Source organism: Zootoca vivipara, chromosome 1 (genome assembly GCF_965207765.1).
Source record: "Zootoca vivipara chromosome 1, rZooViv2.hap1.1, whole genome shotgun sequence".
Lineage (NCBI taxonomy): Eukaryota > Metazoa > Chordata > Lepidosauria > Squamata > Lacertidae > Zootoca > Zootoca vivipara.
In genome coordinates, this window is record NC_142582.1 from 80025033 (window position 1) to 80049061 (window position 24029).

The window sequence follows — 24029 nt, forward strand, 5'->3', positions numbered from 1 at the left end:
CAGTGAGTTTCATTCTATTCACAAGCGTTTCTGATTCTCAATTGGTTAACAGATAGAAAGGCCTCTCACCTTCCCCCATAAAAAAATCAGATTGCTGAAAAGGAAAAGAGGGTGTGTGTGTGTGTGAATAACCAGGGATGGATTTTTGTGGGAAAGTTCTGGTACTGAAAAAAAATTCTGAGGGTGAGCGTATACTTAGACATGCTCTCTTCTTGAATTCTGAGGGTATCGCCTTGGTCACACTTATCCACCTGGCTCCTGTTGGTAGATCAAGTGGTTCCATTACAAAAACAAAGTAGGCTAGATCCCCACAAACCTAACTTCTTCCTCCTCCCACAATTTATAGCAGGCATCCCCAAACTGCGGGCCTCTAGATGTTTTGGCCTACAACTCCCATGATCCTTAGCTAACAGGACTAGTGGTTGGGAAAGATGGGAATTGTAGTCCAAAACATCTGGAGGGCCGAAGTTTGGGGATGCCTGATTTATAGTATTCCTTGTATATCATTTCCTGTCATTGTAGTTCCTATCAAGACATTGCAAATTGCACACACAATATATATTTTGTAAGAAGGGTAGCCGTGGAGAGAAGGGCGTGCCCATTTCCAAGGCTGGCTCTTCATTTTCAAATCATGGGTTGATTTGCCAAATGGCATATCCAGACAGTTAAAAGGGTGGGCATTTTGCAACAGTTACCGTAGCAGTTCAATTTTTCCTGCTGTTTGTGGGGCTGGATTCTCCTCTCCCTTGAGCAGGGGAACAACATAATTTTTGTTGGCCTCTTACTCAGTTGGCTTCAGCAAAGGACCAACCATTCTATGTAGTCTTTGCTTGACAGACCCTAACAATCCTAACTACTGAGTAACTTTTAAATGGGCATTTTAAAATAGCTACTTTGAGCTAATAGGGCAGAGAATACCCAGTAATTCCCTGCTATGTTTATTATTCTGGAACTTGAGGGACCTAAAAGATAATATCCACCCCACACCCTATGGTACCCCCAAGGAGTTGAGTCACCTAAATGAGAGAACCAAATACCTTGTGAACCAAATACGAACTCTTGTCTGGGCATGAGAAGCTTCTGGCAGCACAAGTTTCCCACAGATGAAATTCTTATGAAGGTCACATGCTTTTATTTCTGCCCTTGGCAATCTAGTATTGGCTGGCTTATCCCACTCCCCTTCCAGCTCCAAAATATCTACTGCATGATACAAGCCCCCAACCTGGCAATTTCCAAAAGGTCTAGAAGAGTGGAAATACTTGCTTTTTGTTATGTATATACTAACTTCCCATGATGTCTGTATTCATTCTCTCTCTTCCTCCTTTCCTATCCCTCTTTATTTCCCATCCTTGCAGCAGATGATAGACGGTATGTGTGAGAATTCTGGAGGCTAAATACCCATTTTAGAAGGCTTTGGTTTCTCTCTTGGTGCTTTTAAAGTGATTTATTCCCCAATCCTTAATATATTAAATGGAAATAAGACTTTTAAAAAGTGAAATGTCTTTCCTTGTAATGTATTCAGAACTGGAGTGTAAATTAGGTGAGAAGTCAATTTCACCAAATGGTTGATCTTTATATACTGCTTTTAAAGTAGACGTCACATATGGTTTTAAACAATAAGCATAAATTAAAAAATTCTACGACAGTTTTTTTCAAAGTTGGATCCCCAAATGTCATAGAATCATAGTATCATAGAACTGTAGAGTTGGAAGGGACCCCAAGGGTCATTTACTTTAACCCCCTGTAATGCAGGAATCTCAACTAAAGCATCCATGACAGATGGCCATCCAACCTCTGCTGAAAAACCTCCAAGGAGGGGGAGTCCATCACCTCCCAAGAGAGACTGTTCCACTGTTGAACAGCTCTTACTGTCAGAAAGTTCTTCCTGATGTTTAGTCGGAATATCCTTTCTGGTAACTTGAAGCCATTGGTTCAAGTCTTGCTCTCCAGAGCAGGAGGAAGCAAGCTTGCTCCATCTTCCATGGGATGACCCTTTAGAAATTTGAAGGTGGCCATCACATCTCTCCGTCTTTTCTTTACCAGGCTAAACATACCCAACTCCCTCAACCGTTCCTCATAAGGCTTGGTTTCCAGACCCTTGATCAACTGCCACCATCCCTCAACATTGGCTACGCTGGCTGGTGATGCTGGGATGGTGATGTAGTCCAACACCATGTGGGGACCCCAAGGTTGAAGAACACTGTTCTATGATAAAAATGTTTTATTACAGAGTCTGCCAAGCCAAACTTTCTGAAAGTCTGAGAGCTGAATGGTGGCACCTAACCAGGCAGTTCTCACTTCCTATTCATGGCAATATGGTTCTTCAGAAACCACAGTGTTGGGAGGGAGGTACCACCTTAGGTGGGAGTTAGATACTATCAGCCCCCTTGAAATATCCCTCCAGTCTGAAGAGGATTCATTTATGAGAACACTTCTGCAAATAGTTTTCCAACCAGCTCTGAATCCACCTGACAGTATTACCACTTAGGTAAAGGGATGCAGGTGGTGCTGTGGTCTAAAACCACTGAGCCTCTTGGGCTTGCCAATCAGAAGGTCGGCGGTTTGAATCCTGTGACGCGGTGAGCTCCCATTGCTCTGTCCCAGCTCCTGACAACCTAGCAGGTCGAAAGCAAGCTAGTGCAAGTTGATAAATAGGTACCGCTGTGGCGGGAAGATAAATATTCTAATCTTGAACCAAATTTAATGTTTGGCTGGCCATGTTGTTTTAAGGAAATCAAAACCTTTATTGAATGATTTGTGGGAAAGGAGATCCTGATGAAAGATCTCATATACAGCAAAGTGTTGGTGCAAAGGTTTTACAGGATTCTACACTATCATTCCTTTGCAAAGGAAAGATGGGAGAGAGGGGAAGTGGTATGAAATAACATGAGAAAAATCACTATGAAGCTTTCACATATTTAAACTTTATAGTAGTCAAGTACTTGACAAGTTGCCCCATAACTAAATGGTATTACTAAGTGGTAATAAAAAGTAAAAAAGGCAAAGGACCCCTGGACGGTTACATCCTGTCAAAGGTGACTCTGGGGTTGCAGCACTCATCTTGCTTTCAGGCTGAGGGAGCTGGCATTTGTCCACAGACAGCTTTCTGGGTCATGTGGCCAGCATGTCTAAACCGCTTCTGGTGCAACGGAACACCGTGACGGAAGCCAGAGAGCACAGAAACACCATTTATGTAATCTATAAAATAGAATTCATTATTAATTTTAAACTTGGTTTCTGTAAATTCATGTGAAGTCCAGAGTTGAGCTTGTTGAACTCTGAACTTTTTTGGGGGGTGGAAGGAATACAATTGAAGTGTCCGGACTTCCCCCCATTATTTTGTATGTGTGTTAAAGGCCATTCAGAGTTATATGTGCTTTTAAAGCATACATAGTTCATGGCACAACTTGAAAGCCTTACAAAGCTCTTCACAAGTCTAACTTCACAATGTTTACTTGGAAATAATTGTTTCGCCAAGTTGGTTCCTGAAAATGGACTAGAGCGAATGCCAAGTGTTTGTAACACTGAATGATATGAGGAAATAGACTCTGTGAGGGAAAGAGGCTCTAGGGAGATGCTTAATCCTTTTCCAAGCACTGATCCTCCCTAGAAAGTTCCCTTTGTTCAGATACATTATCTCCCATGCCCCGCTTCCAACACAGAAGCAGTAAAAATTGTCTTGGTTCGACAGTTGGTTCATTTGCAGGTAATAATTGCTGTGTGTGCGAACCACTTCCCCATTCTGTTCTGCAAATGGCCACATATCCCTGCATTCCTGTTACCTCAGCAATGGATTGAAGACACCCATTTGCAGAGGTAACACTTAAACTTCCATCCTTGGTAAGCCCTGTCATTGATTTAATATGTGAATAAGTACATTTTTACAGCATGTTGAATTTGCAAGATAAACTATGTGCTTGATTTAGCTTGTTTACACTTACAAAGCTAATGCTGCGATCCTGCAGAAATCTCATACTTTCTACAGCTTTATCTTGTGTGCCCATAAATACCCGCTCTGATACCCAAAGGGGGCAAAGCATTTCTTTGGAGCCATTGGCTTTTGTTCCTATTTTGCATTTTGATGAAGATGTTAGCTGCATCATTAACCACATTATGAATTGATGATTAACAAACATGGATTCCCTCCAGTCAGAGATTTGCTTCAGTGGTTGTGGAGCGGTTACCTATACGACTATTCCCATGGAGAATATAGGGCACAGTTTAACTGGGTTTTGGCGGGGGGAGGGGGAGGGGGGAGATAGATTCATTGCTGGAATGACGCATTGGGAGTTGCTTTGAATCTCCTTAATTTCTATTTTATTGTTTTTATACTGTTTTATTGCACTACTAAGCATTGTTTTAATGTTATTGTTTGTTTTTCTACCGCACAAAATTAGGATATTTTTAAAATATTCAGCAGTTCATAAATGCCATTAAACAAACAAACACTAGGAAAGCTACCACTTAATTTACCTGCTTGTGTAGGAAGTCTTCCTTTCCCCAGATTCTTTAACCAGCCACTGTAAATACCTCTCCATCCACATGCCTGTAGTGGCTAGGTTTATAACTTAATGTGACCAGTCATATGCTTACGTGAAAGCATGAAATTAACCCCTGGCATTATTTACAACTGCTCTGAAATTGGTGGCGGATGGAGTTAAATGTACCCCAGCACCAACAGCCACTTATTCCCCCACTGTTTTCTGAATGTGTGTACAGGGCCAAGAATTGACTATTCGCCAGATTGCGTTGCTCGGCTTCCGAGATTTGGTCTTACTAAGAGTGAATTTGGATGAGATTCTTCCTCGGGTCCAAACCAAGCTTCCACCTTCCATTGTCCAGATGCTGCTGATTTTACAGGTAGGGAGGAATGTGTTTCTTCTAGTCATATGTGCCTTGTTTAGTGACTAGTGAGTAGGTGGCCTGGAGAGGTTTCTGTATACTATGAAGAAAGAGCAGAAAATTGAGCAATTGCTATGAATGACATAGACTAAAGCTGCTGTCCTAACCCCACTTACCTGAGAGTAAGCCCCATTCAATTAAATAGGACCTACCTTTAAGTAGACACAACTAAGATTGTGCTGTAAGTTACTAGCTACAAAAACGTTTAGTAAAGGGATACCAATAAGCAGATTTTGCCTTTGATCTGAACCCACTAAGACTATACCCTCTGTTTTATCAACCATCTTCCTCCTCATTTCCCTGTCTCATGGAAAAAAATATCAATCTCTGGTGCTTTTTATGCATCTGATGATAAAGGATTTTACTCTTAAACCCTTATGTCACAATACAGTTGTTTTCTTTAAGTACCATAGGATTTTGTTTTGTTTTGTTTTTTGTTTTGCATTTTCTCACTTTCTTTACTCTGGATGGCTTAATCCTGCTCCCTGTTCTAACTTCATAGGAGGATTGTTCAACATTTATTCACTCTCTTATTTCCCAGGCTTACACCATCCATTTGGGTGCCTCCGTAGCGAGCACTTAAATCCATTTTGGTGCAGCTGCTTGAAAAGCTTGCACCGCTCTACCTGTTCAGCCTTAGAGGGTTTTTATTTATTTATTTTAGCAGAACAGGTCTTCCCTTGGGGCAAGTCCTATTCAACCCCGTTGACCCACTGGATCCTATCAATCTTCTAGGATGCTCTGTTAAATTACATTTGCATGCCAGGTTCGGTTGACCTGGGCATGCTCAGCAGTGAGTCCTTTTTACCTCGGATAGCCTGAATCTGCAGAGTTATAGAAAGAGGTGTGCATTTGTAAAGCATTAAGCATGCTCTGAATGGTTGTCTTAAGTTTTTCAAATCCTCAACAGCACTGCATTGTAACATATATCAGGTGGCCAGACGTCACCAACAGTGAACTGAGCGACAACAGTATGGGAGCCAAAATGGGGTCACTGAGAAACAAGTGGGGTGTGACTGCAATGTTGGAGGAACTCTGAGGTTTGCAGAAGTACAAATTTTTCTAACCCCAGACCTCCTTCAAAAAGATACCCAAGCCCAATGATGACTGAGCATATTCAGGAGCTGCAGAAAGCTGACTGTCCATTGGAATAGAGAAACAGAAAACCAGGATATGGGGGGGAATCGAGTGGCTTCTTTGAGCCACTTATGGAAGAGGGTTGGCTGGAACCCTGAAAGCAACCTGCATTTTGTTGCAAGCTCCATGTAGGATAAATAATTCTGTAACGGGCTCTTTTTTCTTCATTTCCACAACTTTTTCCTGTGTGCACAATTATATTTCTTCTGAAAATATTGTAAAAGAAATAGATATGTTCATATGCATATCTGTTGGATGCTTTTTTTTGTTACAGGGAGTACATGAACCTACAGGTCCCAGTAAGGCCTTCATGCAGTTGGAGGAGCTTGTTAAACTCGTGGTCTCCCCATACCTCGGTTTGTGCGAAGAACACTGCTTCCCTGGTAGTACATGTGCTCTGGGTAAGATGCAACGCCATTCGAGTTTCTTTTCTCCCAAGATCTCTTCTTAAACCAATGTAACTTGCATCTGTCTTGGTCAATAGTTTGCTTGAGGGTTGTGCAAAAAGAAAATTGGTACCCAAAATGTGTGTCCTCGTGTCAGTGCTGCCTCTGCATTGTTGCAGAACACGTTTGACCAGAGACAACACAGCGCGACAAAAGAACTGTACATCAAGAGTGCTGCCTCTCGCATACCACTTGCAACTCTCTTTAAGAAAACAACAACTATTGTCTCTCAGCAGCCAGCACGGTCTAATTAATATGCAGCTTTGTGCAAGACAGAGGTGGGAGAATAAAAGCTTAAATCTTCCCTGAGTAGATACCAATCAATGAAGCCTTAAACATAATTAGTTTGTATGGAAACAGCCTTCATTTTTTTCCCTTCTCGAGTCTTACCGAGTGATAATGAGAGTTCAGTATTCACAACCTGGTTCTACAGGTGCTTAAAATCTGATTTTTTAAAAATGGTAGCTGAAAAACTTATCGCCACATATTACAGGTTTCTAGTTTAGTTTCTTTCCCTTCCTCTATCCTGCAAGGGAACTTGCCAAACACCCATTGTAGTTCTTTGTGGATCCATGTGCCCCTTGTTTCCAGAGCATTATCACACCTGTTGCCAATGTTCTGCCTGATCACCAGATTGTTGGTTTGACAACGTCAACTCTATTGGAATTATGTTATTCAATCACAACTACTTTGTACTGCTCTTCCCAGTGCCCAGGGCTATGTTGTAGGCACGAAAATGGCAAAAGAGTCAGATCAGCTTCCCCCCTAGCACAATACTGTCTAATACCACCGCTAGCCTGTGTGTGTGTGTGTGTCCCAACAGCTGCCATCATCCCTGACCATTGGCCATGTGGGCTGGGGCTGAGTTGCAGTCCTTAACATCTGGAGGGCTGCCCCTGATCTCTATAATATCTGGCTTTCCCAGTTCTGCTCCCTGCCACCACTGGACAAGGAGTGTTTGAAACTGGCATCTTGTCAGAAAACATGTGTTCCCTTTTGTGTTGTGATTCCAGCAGCTGTGGGGTCACATCCTCGCCTTTAGATGTAATCTAGTGTGTGTTGTGTAGTTCAGTGGACATGACCCTTTGCCTCTCAACTCCTCCAGTTCTAATCCATATTTCCCTTTCCTTCTGACATTTATCTGTCTTTTCAGCCTTACATTTAAATCAGGGATAGGGAACTTGCAACTCTCCATATCTGGGTAGTCCTTCAGATTTTTCTGGCCTGCAAATCCTGTCATCCCTGGTCATTAACCAGCTGACTGGGACTGATGGGAGTTGTAGTCCAGCAACATCTTGGAAAGCCACAGGTTTCCCATCTCTGGGAATTCTGGGAATCGGGATTGCTATGTAAAATAATCATACATTCACAGAGTTCTTAGGCAACTTAGGCACACTGTATATAAATAGCTGGCATTTTATTCGTTTGTTTAAAATATATGCTGCCTTTTAAAAAGTTATAACCCTCTAAAGGTGGCTTCTATATATGCATAATGCAATGTAGTTGCCTATCCCAAAATAGCCACCAACTTCTATTGGTAGTGGTGGGCATGTATTCAGGGCCTCTGTTGGTCTTAAAGTGTGAGCAGCTTGGAATGGGTTGTTGTATGTAACCCACATGGCAAAGCTTCTTTGACATCCTATGCATCCTATGTTGATTACTATTAGTTCAAATTAGAGCTATATTGGATCCTCCTTTTCCCATGCCAGCTGATATTCCTTCCTTGAGCCACCCTCTCCCACGTCCGGGTTTTGCTGAAATCGGGTGGAAGTTCCACTCTGGATATAGCTGCATGGTCCAGTCTTTCATCTGAAAGGAAAGCCCACTATGTTTAAAGCCAACATGGTGCTCTCCAGAACTTGCTGAGCTACAATTCCCATCATTCTTTATCATTGACCATATTGTCTGGGAAGTGATGAGACCTATAGTCCAACAATATCAGGAAGGCATCACGTTGGCTGCTTTTGGTTTAAATTGACTTAATTCTGAATAAGCATGTTTCAGTCTTTGATTCATCATGGTTACCATTTGGTTCTTCCTTAATAAATATTTGTTAAGAACAGCAGGCCTGAGAGACATGGGCCGATCTCTCTGGAGCAGAGCTTTCCAAACTGTGTGTCATGACACGTTGGTGTGTCGGCGGCAATGTCTTGATGTGTCGCGCAAATGCTCTTATAAGGGGCTAGTTTAACTTCTGGTTTGCTAGCAAAACTGAATTACTGTGTCACAAAATGATTGTGTCTAAAAAGTGTGTCACCAACATGAAAAGTTCGGAAAGCTCTACTCTAGAGTGTCTGTCTGTAGGACATGCACACCTTCTGGAGTTTGCTGCCTGACTCTTTAAAAAAGAAAGAGGGTGGTAAGACCACATCTGATTACAGCTGCTCAGATTTTACACAACAAATACATGCCTTGCGGAAATGAGATATGCTTCTCCCAGTGCAAACATAATCACAGCACAGTTTGCTATTCACAAGTAATAAAATCATGACCCTTCTCCAGAAGGGAAATGATACAAAGTGCATGCAGACTTGCACGGTGCTGAAATTGTTTTGCCTGAAAGGTAGCCACGTGACTCTTGGGAAACTTCTCTGCTATCTTCTTGTCTGCCAATAAAACAAGGGATTGGTGTCATAAAGCAGTTTTATGAACTCAGTGGCCTTGAAAGGACAATAGATTCAAACCCGTCACATTTGCTTCCTGTTTAGAAGTTACGTGTGGGCTATTCACTGTTCATGTAGGTAAATATGCAAAGCACCTGTTTCCCATGTCAGGTTTGTGGGATTGGGATCATGTTTCAACCAGGATTGAGGAATACTATAATAAATGGGTATAAGACCTACTAATTTTTATTTTAACGGGCTGTAAAACAAACACTATTGGACACTGTATTTATTTGTAAGAATATTTATAACCCACCAATTCATATATACAGCATGGTGGTGTATAATAAAACTTTTTAAACATCTTAAAATTTTAACATATAAAATGCAGAACAACTGACTAACATGGAATCAAATTAATTCAACAACACTTGATGAAATGAACAATTTCAGCAGGCAATGGCATTTCAGAATCATAAGCACTTGTCTGATTTATGTAGGAACAGCATTTCAAAACCATGATGCTAAAAGCCTTCGTCCACTAAGAAACTAATCAAACATTAGATCACAGTGAATGCAGTATACTTCCCCCTCCCCCCCCCACAACGATCAATCTGTACGTTGCTTTGAGACACTTTTTGTGAAAAAAGTGACTAAAAATTATTATTATTAACGATAAGGCTAAATGAGCCAGCATGAGTTTTGTATTTTTATATTGCAATTAAAGTATGCGGGTGGAAAAGATCTGATGGGTTGGGGACTGCTTTCCTTATATTGCCATGCTGCAATAAAGGAACTGCAAGAGCTTAATCTAGAGACAAAGAGACAATAGAGCTGGACAAGGGCCTCCGCTTCCCAACTCCCAATTTCACTGGCACTTTAAGAGACTAATTAGACACTTAGATGATTTCCGCTGACCACCATCTTCCTTCCTCCCCCATCTCCCTGGTAACAGTTTCCTAAAAGCAATGTGTGATATGACTTCATTGTTTCCAGTGTTTCCTTAACTTCCTGCAAGCAGCCAATGATTTGAAGTTGGTGTGGAGAAATGCTGAGTATGAGGGTGACACTTCCTGTGTTACTTTTCCCAGGGGATGCTGGAGGGACCCCTGAGAAACATTATTAGGCCCTCAAAGCCATTGACTTCAGCATCCCAGACAGCAGAGTTAAGCAATATCTCCACCTATTGGCAGTTATAAAGGGGGGGGGGATTCCACTCCACTTTCTCATGAGCACAGAATAACTCATTGCATTTTGAATGAAAGGCTCAGAAAACTGATGGTGTTGTATAAATTTTTGAACACCTCAGTCCCCGATGCTCAGGCTGTTCTGACTGAGACGGCAGCAGTCAAATAAATTGCATTTGCATGAGCCTAAATGCTTGGAGGGACAAAGGAAACTGGTGCTAAAGACCAAGGTTTTTTCACTAAATTTACTCTAAGCCCTCTTAAAGGGTCACACTGTGGAAATCTTGGGTAGTGTTCTACCGTATGTCTGGACTCTGGAAAACTCTTATTGTTCCTCTTTGGTTGAGCATATTCGGAGCTGACTTTTTGTTAAGCTTTTGGCAAGAGAGGATGGTATTAAGCTAAGTCCTATCCAGAGGAGACCCAGGGAAATTTATGAACCCATGTTAGCCAGGCCCATTAACTTCAGTGGGTCGACTCTGAGTAGGGGTACCATTTCTTAGTCTGTTCCCCAGTTCCAACACCAAGTTCATTTTGCTCCCCACCCCCTTTCCTTTCCCCACACGATTGCTTCCAACTTTTTACGATGAGTGGATATTTTCTTAATTTCCCCTTCCTTCCACTCAAAAGCTTTTCTGTCTCCCATTCCCTTTTATGGTTTTTCAACTGTTTTATGACTGAGTTATTCATGATCTCTTCTTTGCACAAAGCATTTTCATTTTCTCGCTTTTACAGCCTCTCTTTGCCTTTTTATCTTGGTTATATAATGTTTGATGCTTCCATTGCTCTTCCTGTGATCTTGCCTGGATTCGTGGGCTTGTGTGTGAGATGATTACTTCTGTGAGAAGTGATTTGTAGAAATGAGGTGGCAGCTGAAAGTGGAAACAAAAAAGTTGAATCAGCTTCCTCCACTCGTATTGTTTTCCACCTCTGCTTCATTCTTCTAGTTTGTAGGCCTTTTGCTTGCAGCACCATCTTACTAACCTTAACTTTAACTTAATTCTCTCAGAAACCCATTTGCATCTTAGCCTACTGTGTAGAAGCAGCATTGCTTCAATATACTGGTTGTCTGTTTCTCATGGTGCCTGATGTGGACGTGTAGTTTCCTTCATACTTATATCTAAGTGACCTAAGAAGAAACCTGTGGCCCTCCAAATGTTGTTGGCCATGGGAGTTGGAGTCCCAACATCATCTGGGGGACCAGGGGTCCCTCAGTCTGGCATTAGGCAAAGTGAGGCAACCGCCTCAAGAGGCAGATGGTCAGGGTGCAGCAACAGTTCCTGCCTGTTCCTTATGAGTTCCTCAGCTAAGAGTGGCCTGTCCTGTCCCCCCTCTCAAATCTGACCTACTGCCTGAGGTACAGGGAAGAATGCTATTCCACCACTGGTGTTCGAAGGAAGGTGCAACTGGCATTCCAGTTGGTTTCTGGTTGTGAAAGCTGTGTGAAGACACCATCTTACCATTTGCCTCAGGCGGCAAAATATCCTGAGCTGGCCCTGGGAACTGGATGTTCCTCAGGTGACGTTGTTGTTTAGTTGTTTAGTCGTGTCTGACTCTTCGTGACCCCATGGACCAGAGCACGCCAGGCACTCCTGTCTTCTACTGCCTCCCGCAGTTTGGTCAGATTCATGTTGGTAGCTTTGAGAACACTGTTCAACCATCTCGTCCTGTGCCATCCCCTTCTCCTTGTGTCCTCAATCTTTCCCAACATCAGGTTCTTTTCCAGGGAGTCTTCTCTTCTCATGAGGTGGCCAAAGTATTGGAGCCTCAGCTTCAGGATCTGTCCTTCCAGTGAGCACTCAGGGCTGAATTCCTTAAGAATGGATAAGTTTGATCTTCTTGCAGTCCATGGGACTCTCAATAGTCTCCTCCAGCACCATAATTCAAAAGGTGACATTAGTCGTATGCAATAGCATAAGCAACTAACTCAGATAAAGTGAGTGTGATAATTCTGACACTAGCCAAACAGGAAGTTACTGGTCTTAGCATGATTCCATGCTAATTCTCCCATCTGCCAAAACTGTGGTTCCAAGTTCCACCCTTATTTCAATTTTTGGTTTCATCCATTATCTGCTTAGCTGAACCTGTTGATCTCTCTCTCCTTGTTGCTTTAGTCAGCCTGCAGCAATTTACTGAGTTGTCTGGCTGTAGCAGAAGAAGGTTATGGGTGGCTTGTCATAGTAGCATGGGGCTGTGGAACAAAGCCTGCAGTGTTTTGCTTTTTCCTTGCTCAGTTGCTTCCATTTTGCCATTATTGGATTTTGGAATGCATCACCTTCAAGATACACGTTCAGCTGCTTTTTATTGCTGTTGCTCTAAGTTGGAAGGGACTATTGGAGGCAATGAGTTGAGACCGCCAAAAAATGAGATACAGAAGGAAACCATTGCAAAATCTAATTTTGAAAAGTGGAATCATATGCTGGCTAGCAGAAAGCATCTATTCGGATGCCTTCTCATCTCAACTGATTTTTTTTTTTTTAAAAAAAACAAATCCAGAAATTTAAATGAGCTTTGGCCTACAAAATTGAACAGCATGGAGAGACCTGAGTTTTGTAAGCTGGAAGCTTCTGTATCAAAGTCCACAGAGTTTCTCCAACCTTGTTTTGCATAAGCTTCCTGTATTCTGGCTTTACCACAGTGGTCCATGCATGGGTAACCTTAAGGATGTATAACTGCAACACATTCTATGTGTAGCTGAGTCCTAGGTCACTGTGGTCTGCAGGAAAGCTCCTGCAAGTTTCCATAGACATTGGAAGTCTGCCCCATAGTAACTCTGAGCTGGGCTATCAGTAGGGCTGCCTGTGTTCTGTGGAGCAGCCATTCCTGTCGAGAAACTATCTGCACTTTCTAGAAACAACTGAATATATTTTGGTTCAGATAAGCTTTCCCCTGCTGGATAAATAGGTTTCTGCCATGGGTGTACATACTGTTTTTTGTTTCTTAAAATTCACAGTCACAGTCATGCAGGAATCTCAGCTAAATCACCCACGGCAAATTCTGTTGGTATTTTATGTTTTTAGCTGTTTTCATTTCATTTTCTTTTCTTTTTTTTCTTTTTACATTATTCAACATTTAGAAAAGTGTGCTCAGGCTGGCTGCTTTTATTTTGAAGGAGAAATGGCTGTGCAGGGATGTGATCTGGGCCCAGGTCTGCGTCTGTTGAAAATCACTCCCCCTTCCCTTCATAGTTGCTACTTGTCCTTGAAGGTGATTATAGCTACCTGTACCTTTCAAGAGAAACAAAATTTTTAAAAATCTTTCCAGTAGCACCTTAGAGACCAACCAAGTTTGTCATTGGTATGAGCTTTCGTGTGCATGCACACTTCTTCAGATACACTGAAACAGAAGTCACCAGACCCTTATATATAGTGAGAGGGTGGGGAGGGGTATTACTCAGAAGGGTGGTGGGAATGGGTGATTGGCTGTTAACGACTGCAATTGGTCTTACAGGAAAAAGCAAGGGGTGAGATGGCTAAAAATAGCTTTATCATGTATAACAGGCATCCCCAAACTGCGGCCCTCTAGATGTTTTGGCCTTCAACTCCCATGATCCCTAGCTAACAGGACCAGTGGTCAGGGATGATGGGAATTGTAGTCCAAAACATCTGGAGGGCCGAAGTCTGGGGATGCCTGATGTATAATGAGATAAAAATCTAATGTCTCTATTCAGACTAGGTCTCTCCATGGTTTTAAGTTTGGTAATAAGTTCCAATTCAGCAACTTCTCTTTCCAGTCTATTTCTGAAATTCTTTTGTAATAAGACAGCTACTTTGAGCTCTTGTATAGAATGTCCTGGGAGATTGAAGTGTTCTCCTACTGGTTTCTCTGTCTTGAGATTCATTCATGTCAGATTTATGTCCATTTATCCTTTGGCGTAGGGTTTCACCTAAGCCTTTCAAGAGAAAGTGCAATGGGGAGAGGATTTCTAAGAGAAACCAGCATGGGCTCCCAGTCTGGATCAGGAATACATACCGATCTGAGGCCCCACATGGCTGCTTTGGGGGAAAAAGAAGTCCTTTCCTTTCACCTGCTTCAGTGATACATAACATACTTCTACTGTATTGCAGAGGTGGGACCTGTCTTTCCCAGTTGCTCAACATTCCATAGCAGTAGTGGGGAATCTCTGGTACCCTCCAGATGTTGTTGGACTCCAGTATCCAGCAACCCAAGCCAGCATGGCCAATAGTCAGGCATAATGGGAGTTGAAGCTCAGTGGTGGAGTACCTGCTGTTCCAGGTTCAATCAATGGTGCCTCCAGCTAAAGCTGGGAGAGATACAGATCTGAAATCCTGGAGGGACACTGCCAGTCTGCGTTGGATGGTCCCAATGGTCTGATTCAGTACCAGGCAGCTTCCTTTGTTCCTGTACAGCATCATCTGGAAGGGTACAGGTTCCCCATCTGTGCCTCACTGACTTTTGAATTTTTTGACTATCACTAGGGCATTCCCTGGACTAGTTATGTCCCATTGTGTGTGTGTGTGTGTGTGTGTGTGTGTGTGTGTGTGTGTGTGTGTGTTGAATTCTGGCAGCCCTCTTGGCTCCAATCCACTTGCTAGAAATACATTCATGCTTTGGCATCAGCAGGGCAGGTTGCTAGTTTAGCATGGCAGAGGCGTACTTTGCTCCATATCTCCAGGCAGTTAGAGCTATTCGCCTGTTGCTTTTTGCTGTCACGTTTCCACCCCTGCCCTCCACCCCATTATTTCAGCCAGTGATAAGTAATTGCTGAAATGCAGCCTTTGCCATGATGGAATGCAGAAATCTGCTGCTCCAGCGGCACCCTAGAACGATTTCTTAGCGCGGACAATGAAGCAGATATTCATTTCCAGCTGAAAGGCCTGGAGGGGAAAGAGATGCACGATACAATGACAACTGGAGGAATATCTTCCCTTTACCACTCAGAAAGATAGACTGCATTCCAGGCAATGCTGCTATCAGCCTCGCTGTGTGCAGCTTTTACCATACTAGAGGGAGAGCCTCTGTGTGGGAGCGAATGCTCTAACCATTTTGTGTGTGTGCGCGAAGCGAAATTGCAGTAGACTTCTTATGATTCAACAGCATCCGTTATTGATGCTGGAAAGCAAAGTCTTGGTAGCGTCTCGCTTCATAACCCTTCATGGATGTCAGAGGGCCTGATATGGCTACTCTAGAGTAACGACACCAGCATGGTCTTTTAAGGCTTTTATTAAGTGCTGATTATTTACAGTGTTCAGAGCAGTAAAAATGCATCCTTAAGGTGAGGTGTCAGAACCTCCGAATGGCGATTGGCGCGTTTTCTTCCAGCACCAAAGCTTTGGCAGACCCAACCTCTTCCCCCTACGTTTGCGTCGCAATTCGGGAGTTGGGGGGATTGGCCTCCCCCCCGTGCGTCCAACTTCCTGTCCCACCTGCGGCATGGGCTCCACAACCTTGCCTGAGCCTCGGACACCACTTCCTGACTCTCCGCTGGAGGCAGAGCTCTCCTTACTCTCTCCAGCGCTTGGGGATGGGCTGGAACTTAAGATGGGAGGGACTTCCCTGTATCCCTTGTCCCTCACAATGGAGAAAAGGGAAAGTTCTCCCAGGTTCAGTTTGAATTGGGACCAGCAATTACAAATGACAGCAGGGAAGCAATCAAAGTACCGTATTTTTCCGTGTATAAGACTAGGTTTTTTTCTTTTAAAATAATGTCAAAAAATAGAGGGCGTCTTATACACAGATGCATCTCCCCACATTTTCTTAAATCTGAGTCCCCCCAAATAGGGGGCGTCTTATACACGGGGGCATCTTATAGACAGAAAAATATGGTAGTTGCTACCACCCCCATGCTCTGCCATGAGCTCCCGAACCCCCTTATCCAGTAGTCACAGCTCTGGTCTGTACTGCACACCTGCCTTTTCTCCTGCTGCCATCCCAGAATAGGGAGGGAGACTGGAGTTTCTCTCCTTTCTGTCCTCCGCCCAGTGGGAAATACAGTTGGAAGCACTGAGAATATGAAGGCTGTGTACACAGTAGCAGCTTAAAACTCAGCAAGGTCACTTCCCCTTGCTGCATTTCAAGTTGCACAGATGGGACCTTCACCACAGTGGGATGTTAAATTCCACACTAAGGCTGCGATCCTAGCCGCACTTATCAGGGAGTAAGCCCCACTGAATTCAGTAGGACTTACTCCAGAATAGTTTTAGTTAGGATTGCACTGTAAAACAGTAAAAAGGACAGAACAGTAACTTCGTAGCCTTGTTAAAATAGGAAAGCTTTATTCCAGCTGTTAAATATCATTTCATAAAACCATAGAATTGTAGAGTTGGAAGGGGCCCCGGGGGTCATCAGGTTGAACCCCCTGCAATGCAGGAATCTCAACTAAAACATCCATGGCAGATGGCCATCCAACCTCTGCTTAAAAACCTCCAAGGAAGGAGAATCCATTTAATGAAGAGACTTCATCAGTGTGTAGGTAGAGAATTTCAAAGATCAGGTGCTGCCTTTCAAATGACCCTCCCATGAGACACTCGGGAGCTGTGTTGGAACTTTTAAGGGTTAACAACAACAACAACAACAACAACAACTTCTTTATTATTTATACCCCGCCCATCTGGCTGGGTTTCCCCAGCCACTCTGGGCGACTTACAGCATATATAAAACATAGGAAAACATCAAACATTAAAAACTTCCCAATACAGGACTGCCTTCAGATGTATTCTAAAATATATGTAGTTCTTGATCTCCTTGACATCTGAAGGGAGGGGGTTCCATAGGGAAGAAGCCAGGGCGGGTTAAAAGTAACAAGCTTGGCCTCCTGTATGGATGTATATTAATAGTTCTCTGTTGTGTGTAATAAAGGTAAAAGATGAAAGGGAAACAACTTGTTCAGGATTTCCCTGAATTACGTAGGCTTCAATCCAATGGTGTGCATGCATGAGTAGAAAGGATTTCTTCTGCTTGCACAGCAGGGCTTCCCCTTCCTCTCCTCCCATGTAACTCCAGTATCTACTCTTGGTAGTTGGGGACCATCCTCAGCAGATTTAGGGGTGCTGCAGTTGAGAGGAAGGAGAATGAGGCCTATGGCATGAGTGAAAATCTGAGCAAGGCATGCTGGATTTTGCCCTACCTAAACATGTGAGTAGTCAAAAGCTATGTATCCTTCTGCCACATTACTATTAGATACCGTGCCATGTAATCTGTGTTGATCTTAGTGCAGCTTATTACTTCATCAAACTGTGTATGTGAAACACATTACGTTAACAATGAAAAGAATCAATAAGGATTTTGCTGGAAAGAACTGTGGCTGGGAGTCTATTTTAGTGCAAAACCCAGCTGATGTAATGTTTTGCACAGGTAGTCATTGGTTACGGGGAAAGAAAACATTGCACAACCATGAGAGCACTTACTTAAGATAATTTAGACAAATTCATGGGGAATCAAAGGTAAGGACTGCATGAGGAATACACCCTTCATGGCTAGATTACCTCCAGTAAGGGAGACAATATTTTTTTAAAATATTTTTTTATCCCACTCTTCAGTCAACAAAGTCTCAAATTGCTCAAAAGGCCAGCCCCTACCCTCAGGCTTACAATCTATGAAAAAGACACAACACAAAAGGAAAACGGATTGGGAGGGAGGAAGTGAAGATCTTAGTTAAAAATGTCTCTAATGACCAGATGCAGTGGAAGGGCTCCAACAGGGGAGGTGTCAAAACTTGCTGCTCTCTCAGCTGTGTTGACTATGTGGCCCTGCACACCTTTCTCCCCCCCCCTGTGCCTCTGAATACCAGTTCTTGGGGATAATAGTGGGAGAGTGCTATTATGTTCATGCCCTGCTTGTGGTTTTCTCATAGACATCTGACCAACTAAGTTGGGAGAAAGAATGCTGGACTAGAAAGGTGTTTTAGTTGGATGCAGCAAGTCTCTTCTTATTCGTGTTCTTAGCGCTACAAGTTGAAATTGTATTTTTAGGAAATCTAACCTCTCTTTAAATCTTACAATTCAGACTTTGAATCGTTCAAATTTCAAAAAAGTAAACTTAAATTTCAATTTTCCAAATGACCACCAGGAAATGGATTGAAGGAAATGTTTCCCGGGTGCATTAAGTTAGTATGGATATTAGAGAACAAGTCAGGCTCTGAGGCTGGCTTATTGGTTTAACTGACATTAAGGTAGAGTTTGGATGCAACAGACAATTGAAGGCAGCATACAAGGGGACAGATGAGGGAGGAGTACTTGGTCCGAATCCTTGTTTTTAGCTTCATAAACCATGTTTATTGTTCTCAATTAAAAACTTGCTATCAAAATTTAGAGATGGTAATTTGGAAGATTTTTTGGTGGTGGTGGTAGAAGGGGAATGCAGGCTAATTTATTCAATACTATTTAACAACCTTTTATATTTGAAATTAGGGTGATAGTTGAGAGAATAATGGGATATTAGCTTGGAATTGAGCTGAGCTTCAGAAAGCTTAATTTTGGTACAAATAATATTAAACAAAAATGTTAAAGATCCAGGATAATTTTCTCATTTAACGGTACTATCTGAAGTCCTCAAACTCCAGGTCTGTCTGTCCTTAAAATCTGGTGTCTTGTACAAATCAAGTTCACTTTTGTTTTTCTCCAGGGAACAATTTGGGAAGTGTCTGTGGCACAGCATGAAGAATAGTTGGCTGTGATTTTCTCTCTGTGTGCTGATTGCCTCCCATTCATGCTTGCTGGGAATGTGCCAGAAGACTTTAATATAAAGAGCTTTATATTCCTCAACTATTTATTGCAACTTATTGCAGTAATAAAATTTTGCAATAATTATTTTGGCTTGGAGCCAGAGTTCCCACCAGTGTTACTCTGCTTACAGAACACTGAAGGAAGAAGGGAAGAGGTGACTTTTTTCCTTTCTTTTTTCTGATTCCCCTCTTCCCCCTGTACCCCCTGAAGATCTGCTCTGGAACAGTTGTGGGGAAGTGAGGGGGAAATCAGCAAAAAGAAAAGGCTCCTCCCTTTGTAGTATGGCAACTCCGGATCCAACCTCTTGCCATTATAATCTGCAATAATAATAATAAAGCTGTTCTTTTATAAGCATTGTAAATTCCAACATTAAAAATACCGGCAGCCAAAAAAACCAGTGTTTTCCATCTTAGCTTTATGGCAACTTTTACCATCTTCTGCAGATTGAATCTGGCAAGGGAGCGGAGGAGAGAGCAAATGCTTGACCTGGCCCCAAGAGAACTTAGTCCCTCGAGGCTTCATTAGATAACTTAGCCATACCCATGAAGTTGAAGCAATGAAGATTACTGAATTGAGTAAATTTATACTAGCTTCATGTAAATCCCTAGGGCTACTAATGCAGGTCGTTTTAAGCTTAGAGGCTGTTTGCTTATTTTGCGGTGTTAACATTCAAAGCGAAGGTGGATTATATGGCTTTAAAAACATTGTGCAATATATCACTCTAATACACCCAAGGGTTGGCGTAACATTTCAAGAGATATACAAACAAAGCCTTAGCCAGAGACCTCTTCTCCTCTAAGTATGTATGTGGTGTGTGTGTGTGTGTGTTGTAATGGACTTCCTCTCCTTGTGTGCCCCATACCTCCTAATCTGTTATGAGGGCTTCCCCAACTCTCTGGAACAGTTTTGGGGAGTAAATCTAGGAGGGTTGGCTGCAATCCTCAGTTTCTCCCTAGCTGACACCTTTAGGTTGTGATTGCTGGCAGTGCTCAACTGTGTAGTATGACCAGCCAACTGTCGGTCATCCCCTAGTAGGCCAGTGGATAAACAAAAAAGACATCATGTACATAAGGTCTCAGGCTGGATGCCTTCCAAAAGGACACTTTCATCCTTCTAGCCCACCTCACAAGCATCTTACCATACTTTCATGAATCATTTGGCTGATCATTATTATCTGTACCTTGTTATTAATCTCTCTTTCCCCCCATTTCATGCCAGCATTTCATGGTGGGTGGGTAAAGAAGCAGTCCTTGTGGGGTTGCCGTCAACTAATATTTACCCAGAGTTAATCTATTGAAATTAGTGGTCACAGCTAACTTAGATCTATTAATTTCAGTAGGTCTACTTTGACTAAAAGTTGAATATAACACTGGGGCTCTATATTTACTTGGAACAGTTGTTTTGTTGTTGACAAGGGAGGCAGGCCTACAACCAGAAGAGGATTGGAGTCCCAACTAAATAAGCCACTTTTACTGCCATGCTCCTTATTCACAGATCATGGTCCTTATTCTCCACATGTAGGGGGAACTGGGACCATGCTTTCAATCTCCATTCCTGACATTTGCACATTTGGTATGAGTGTCTGAAAACAGGGATGCTGCAGATAGAGGGATGGATGGATGTGATCCTGAATGCAAGGCACAAACAGCAGGCAGATGAAGGCTGTCATTTTTCAGATTCTTGTTAACTCAAAGATAGGATTGCATGGTTAGAAAATACAGGAATAATAAAAAAAAAAACCTGCTTCCCCATTGCGAAATTCAATCCAGTTAATTTGGTGAAAGATTAGAAACTAATGTTATGCGAATAAGTACAACCTCTGGAGTCACTTGATGCAAATGTTTGTAACAAATTACCAACGCTGGAGAAATAATTATATATGTACATAAAACAACAACAACCATTCCTCCACTGGATAACAATATTAAAGGAAGGATTAAATAGTTTTTTTATTCTCTCTCTTGGTGTGTGCATGTATATGTACAGTATATATATACATTCACATGTACATACATGACTATTCCTGCCTGGCAGAATGATGCACTTTCTTTCGTTCCTTTGTCAAAGATATGTCACAGCCCACATTGGAAGAAAACAGCTGGGTAGGGATGGCACCCAGTCTAGGGAAGTTTTCTGAAAAATTGCACTGCCGGTTGCTCTTGGATTTGTATGCGGACCACAATTAATCTGCTTGCCTTCCTTCTTATTTTCCAGAGAGAAGGTATCATAGACCTCGTCCCAAACCCAATGGGCTGAGCTTCTCTTCTCACGCTGTGGCAGACCGACAAGTCAGCGAGACTGCCTTGACGCCTCTGACTGAGCAGGAGGGCGAGGCATATCTGGAGAAGTGTGGGAACATCCGCCGCCACACCGTTGCCAATGCTCACTCTGATATCCAGCTGTTGGCCATGGCTTCCATTATGCACTCTGGGATGGTGGTGGAGGAACCAGACAGTGGCGACACATGCCTCCTCCTTCAGCCCAGCTTAAACCACAGGCAATGTTCTAGTGAGCCCACAATAGTAGATGGACCAGAAGGGCTGGGAACAGCATCCATGCAGGAACCCACAGAACTGAACTGCACATCTGTCTGCTGAAATGCCGTGTGGAGGGAAGAAGGACCAAGTGTGTTAGGCAAACCATTGTTTTGTCATTGCTGAGTACAATGGAGGAGTCAAACTCCAGAAATGAGATCAACATGCCATGTCCTAACTTAATATTGGAAGACTTTTTGGAAATAATAGTTTCCAGGCCAGGTTCTAATTTTACGTGGCTTATATATACTGTTTTCAAGGTACAAAGCTGCTACGTTCAAGCATTCCAACATCACCTCCCCTTTCCTTTTTTCTATATTTTTCAGACCTATTCTCCTCCTGAGTTGGTCTTTCACTCTTTTGTCACATCTTGTGTGGGGTGTCCTATGAAATCAGGGGAGAATGATCAATACTATTAGGCACACACTTTCGCCTAGCAACAGTCTCTGGCACATACAGGAAGCCAGCTATGAAGCATGCTGGTTTTCCAGAACACAGATGATCAGTACTGAAGTACTGTGCAAGCTGAACCAGCAGGATGGGTGAAACTGCCCCCAGTTACCAGAGTTAGAACTCTGTAATACACTGAATGAACATTGCCTCATTCAACAGCAAAAGCTGGTGACCAGGTTGCACAAGCCATTTCTGAATGTTGTGGATTTTTAGGTTTTCTTTACAGCATTGCTCTTCTCAGGGATCCTTTAAGTATATTCCAAAGAAAAATCTTCCTTCCAGTTGTTGGACTCCAATTCCCATCAGCCCCAGCCAGCATAGTCAATGGTCTGGTGATGGGAGTTGGAGTCCAGTGACATCTGGAAGGAACTAGGCTGGGGAAGACTCTCTAAATTTTTAGATTCCAGCAGACTCAGTTGGGGAAGAGGCTGTTTTTAAGGATCTCATGCTAAGGAACTTGTGGGTGGTATTTAACTAAGTTTTACTCAGAGGAGACCCACTAAAATTAATGAACCCAATTTAGTCATGTTAGTTAATTTAACTAACTATGGAGTGGCAATGGTTCTATGCTACTGAGGGTATTAACATGTAGAACTGAGAACTGTCCACCCTACCCATTGTTTCCATGAACACCAAGAATGAATGTCTTACTAAACAATGGGATTCCATTACATATGGGAAACTTTAGGCTGATGGGGATCTAACCTCATTTGGGGGCAACACCCCTCCTCTTGTAAAACAGGGTAATTTGTTGACTGGTATAGAGAATGTGTAATGCCTTTTATACTTACGTTCATACCTCTGACACAAAGCTCAGCACCAGGACAGACTTGCTTTCTGGAGGCTGTGTAGTAATGTCTTTCTGGAGTCCAGGGTTCCAGTTTCTAGAAAACTAATGCTTCAGTCACAACACAGTTCTGTTACCAAATACCTTTGGTAATCCAAGTTATCATGGGGGTGGTTAGGGGTGATGTTCCTCAGGTGCAGGGCTGTTCTTCTTCTCCCAATGAGGGTGATTCCAAGAACCTGTTAGCAACTGAAATAGCCAGATTTTTACTTTAAAAAAAATCAAGCATCATAATAGTGTGTGAAAGTTGTTCTGCAACAGTTACCTCTTTATGGAAGTAGAATGCAACCCAAGGAATTATATTCAGTCTTGATAAAATTAAGGAGCAGGGTCAGGGATGGTCACGTTAGACCAATAGGTGCACAGACAAGAGACGATGCCTCTGTGATGATTTGACTTCAGAGGTCCAGAATGATGAATGAACTTTTAAGCTGTAAAAGGGCCAGCTTAATAAAATGAATGGGCTTGTGGGTGGCCAGGCCCTAATAAGGGCTTCCAATGAGATATAAACAAAGGCTAGGTAAATCCTAGTCTTAAAGCCTGATTCTCAACTGCAAGTGTATAGGCTTACAGCCTTCACTCTATAAAATGTTCCAAGTAACTAATTTGGAATGAAGAATAACATTTCCCCTTTATTCTTCCACTACGTGTCCATTTCTGGTTTTGATTTGAATGTATATGTTAGAACGCATGAATAATTTTCCAAGTATGCTTGCCCCTGTGGAATTGTGCCAAGCCACGGTGATGGTTACCAATCAAGTCCATGGTAAGGATTAACTTGGTAAGAGAGCTTTACTCTGAATGTCTAATGGAAGCTCACAAAGAGGGAAAAAGTTAATGTTTGGAAATGTGGTAGGAACTGGTGTTGAATCCTCAATTAGAAATCCTTTTATTTAAATGGAACCTTTGTTGCCTGCCTTCATTTTACATATTCACAAGAAACAGCTTTGATGAAGCCTGCTGCAGAGATGTCTGTGTTTTCTCATGCCTATCAACTGCATTGCCTTCTGCTTGCCTTAATCTGCTGAAATCCCCATTATATTACATCCACTTGGCCTTCTCATCCCCATGTGTACACACAAGTGTGCATTCTTTCTCTCTTGCTCATAGGTATAGTTTCCACAGACATTCATTTCATTCTTTCTTCTCCCATCCAACCACCAATTCTCCCAATCAAGGGTGTGTGCTTGTGGGTCCATGAAACATCAAAGTACAGTAAACATGGCAGTGAAGGAA

The 24029-nt window shown here is 42.5% G+C and overlaps 1 protein-coding gene across 7 annotated transcripts in view; it reads left to right on the forward strand.

The window, feature by feature from the left end:
* Positions 1 to 23696, forward strand: part of PRR5L (proline rich 5 like) — a 71752-nt gene extending 48056 nt beyond the window's left edge. For all 7 annotated transcript variants that reach the window (XM_035116144.3, XM_035116171.3, XM_088669020.1 and 4 more), the window contains 3 exons: positions 4720 to 4860; positions 6314 to 6440; positions 21174 to 23696. In XM_035116144.3, the coding sequence (XP_034972035.1) occupies positions 4720 to 4860; positions 6314 to 6440; positions 21174 to 21556 (651 nt within the window). In that variant the 3' untranslated portion in view covers positions 21557 to 23696. The remainder of the gene's footprint in view (positions 1 to 4719; positions 4861 to 6313; positions 6441 to 21173) is intronic.
* Positions 23697 to 24029: the final 333 nt, after the last annotated feature.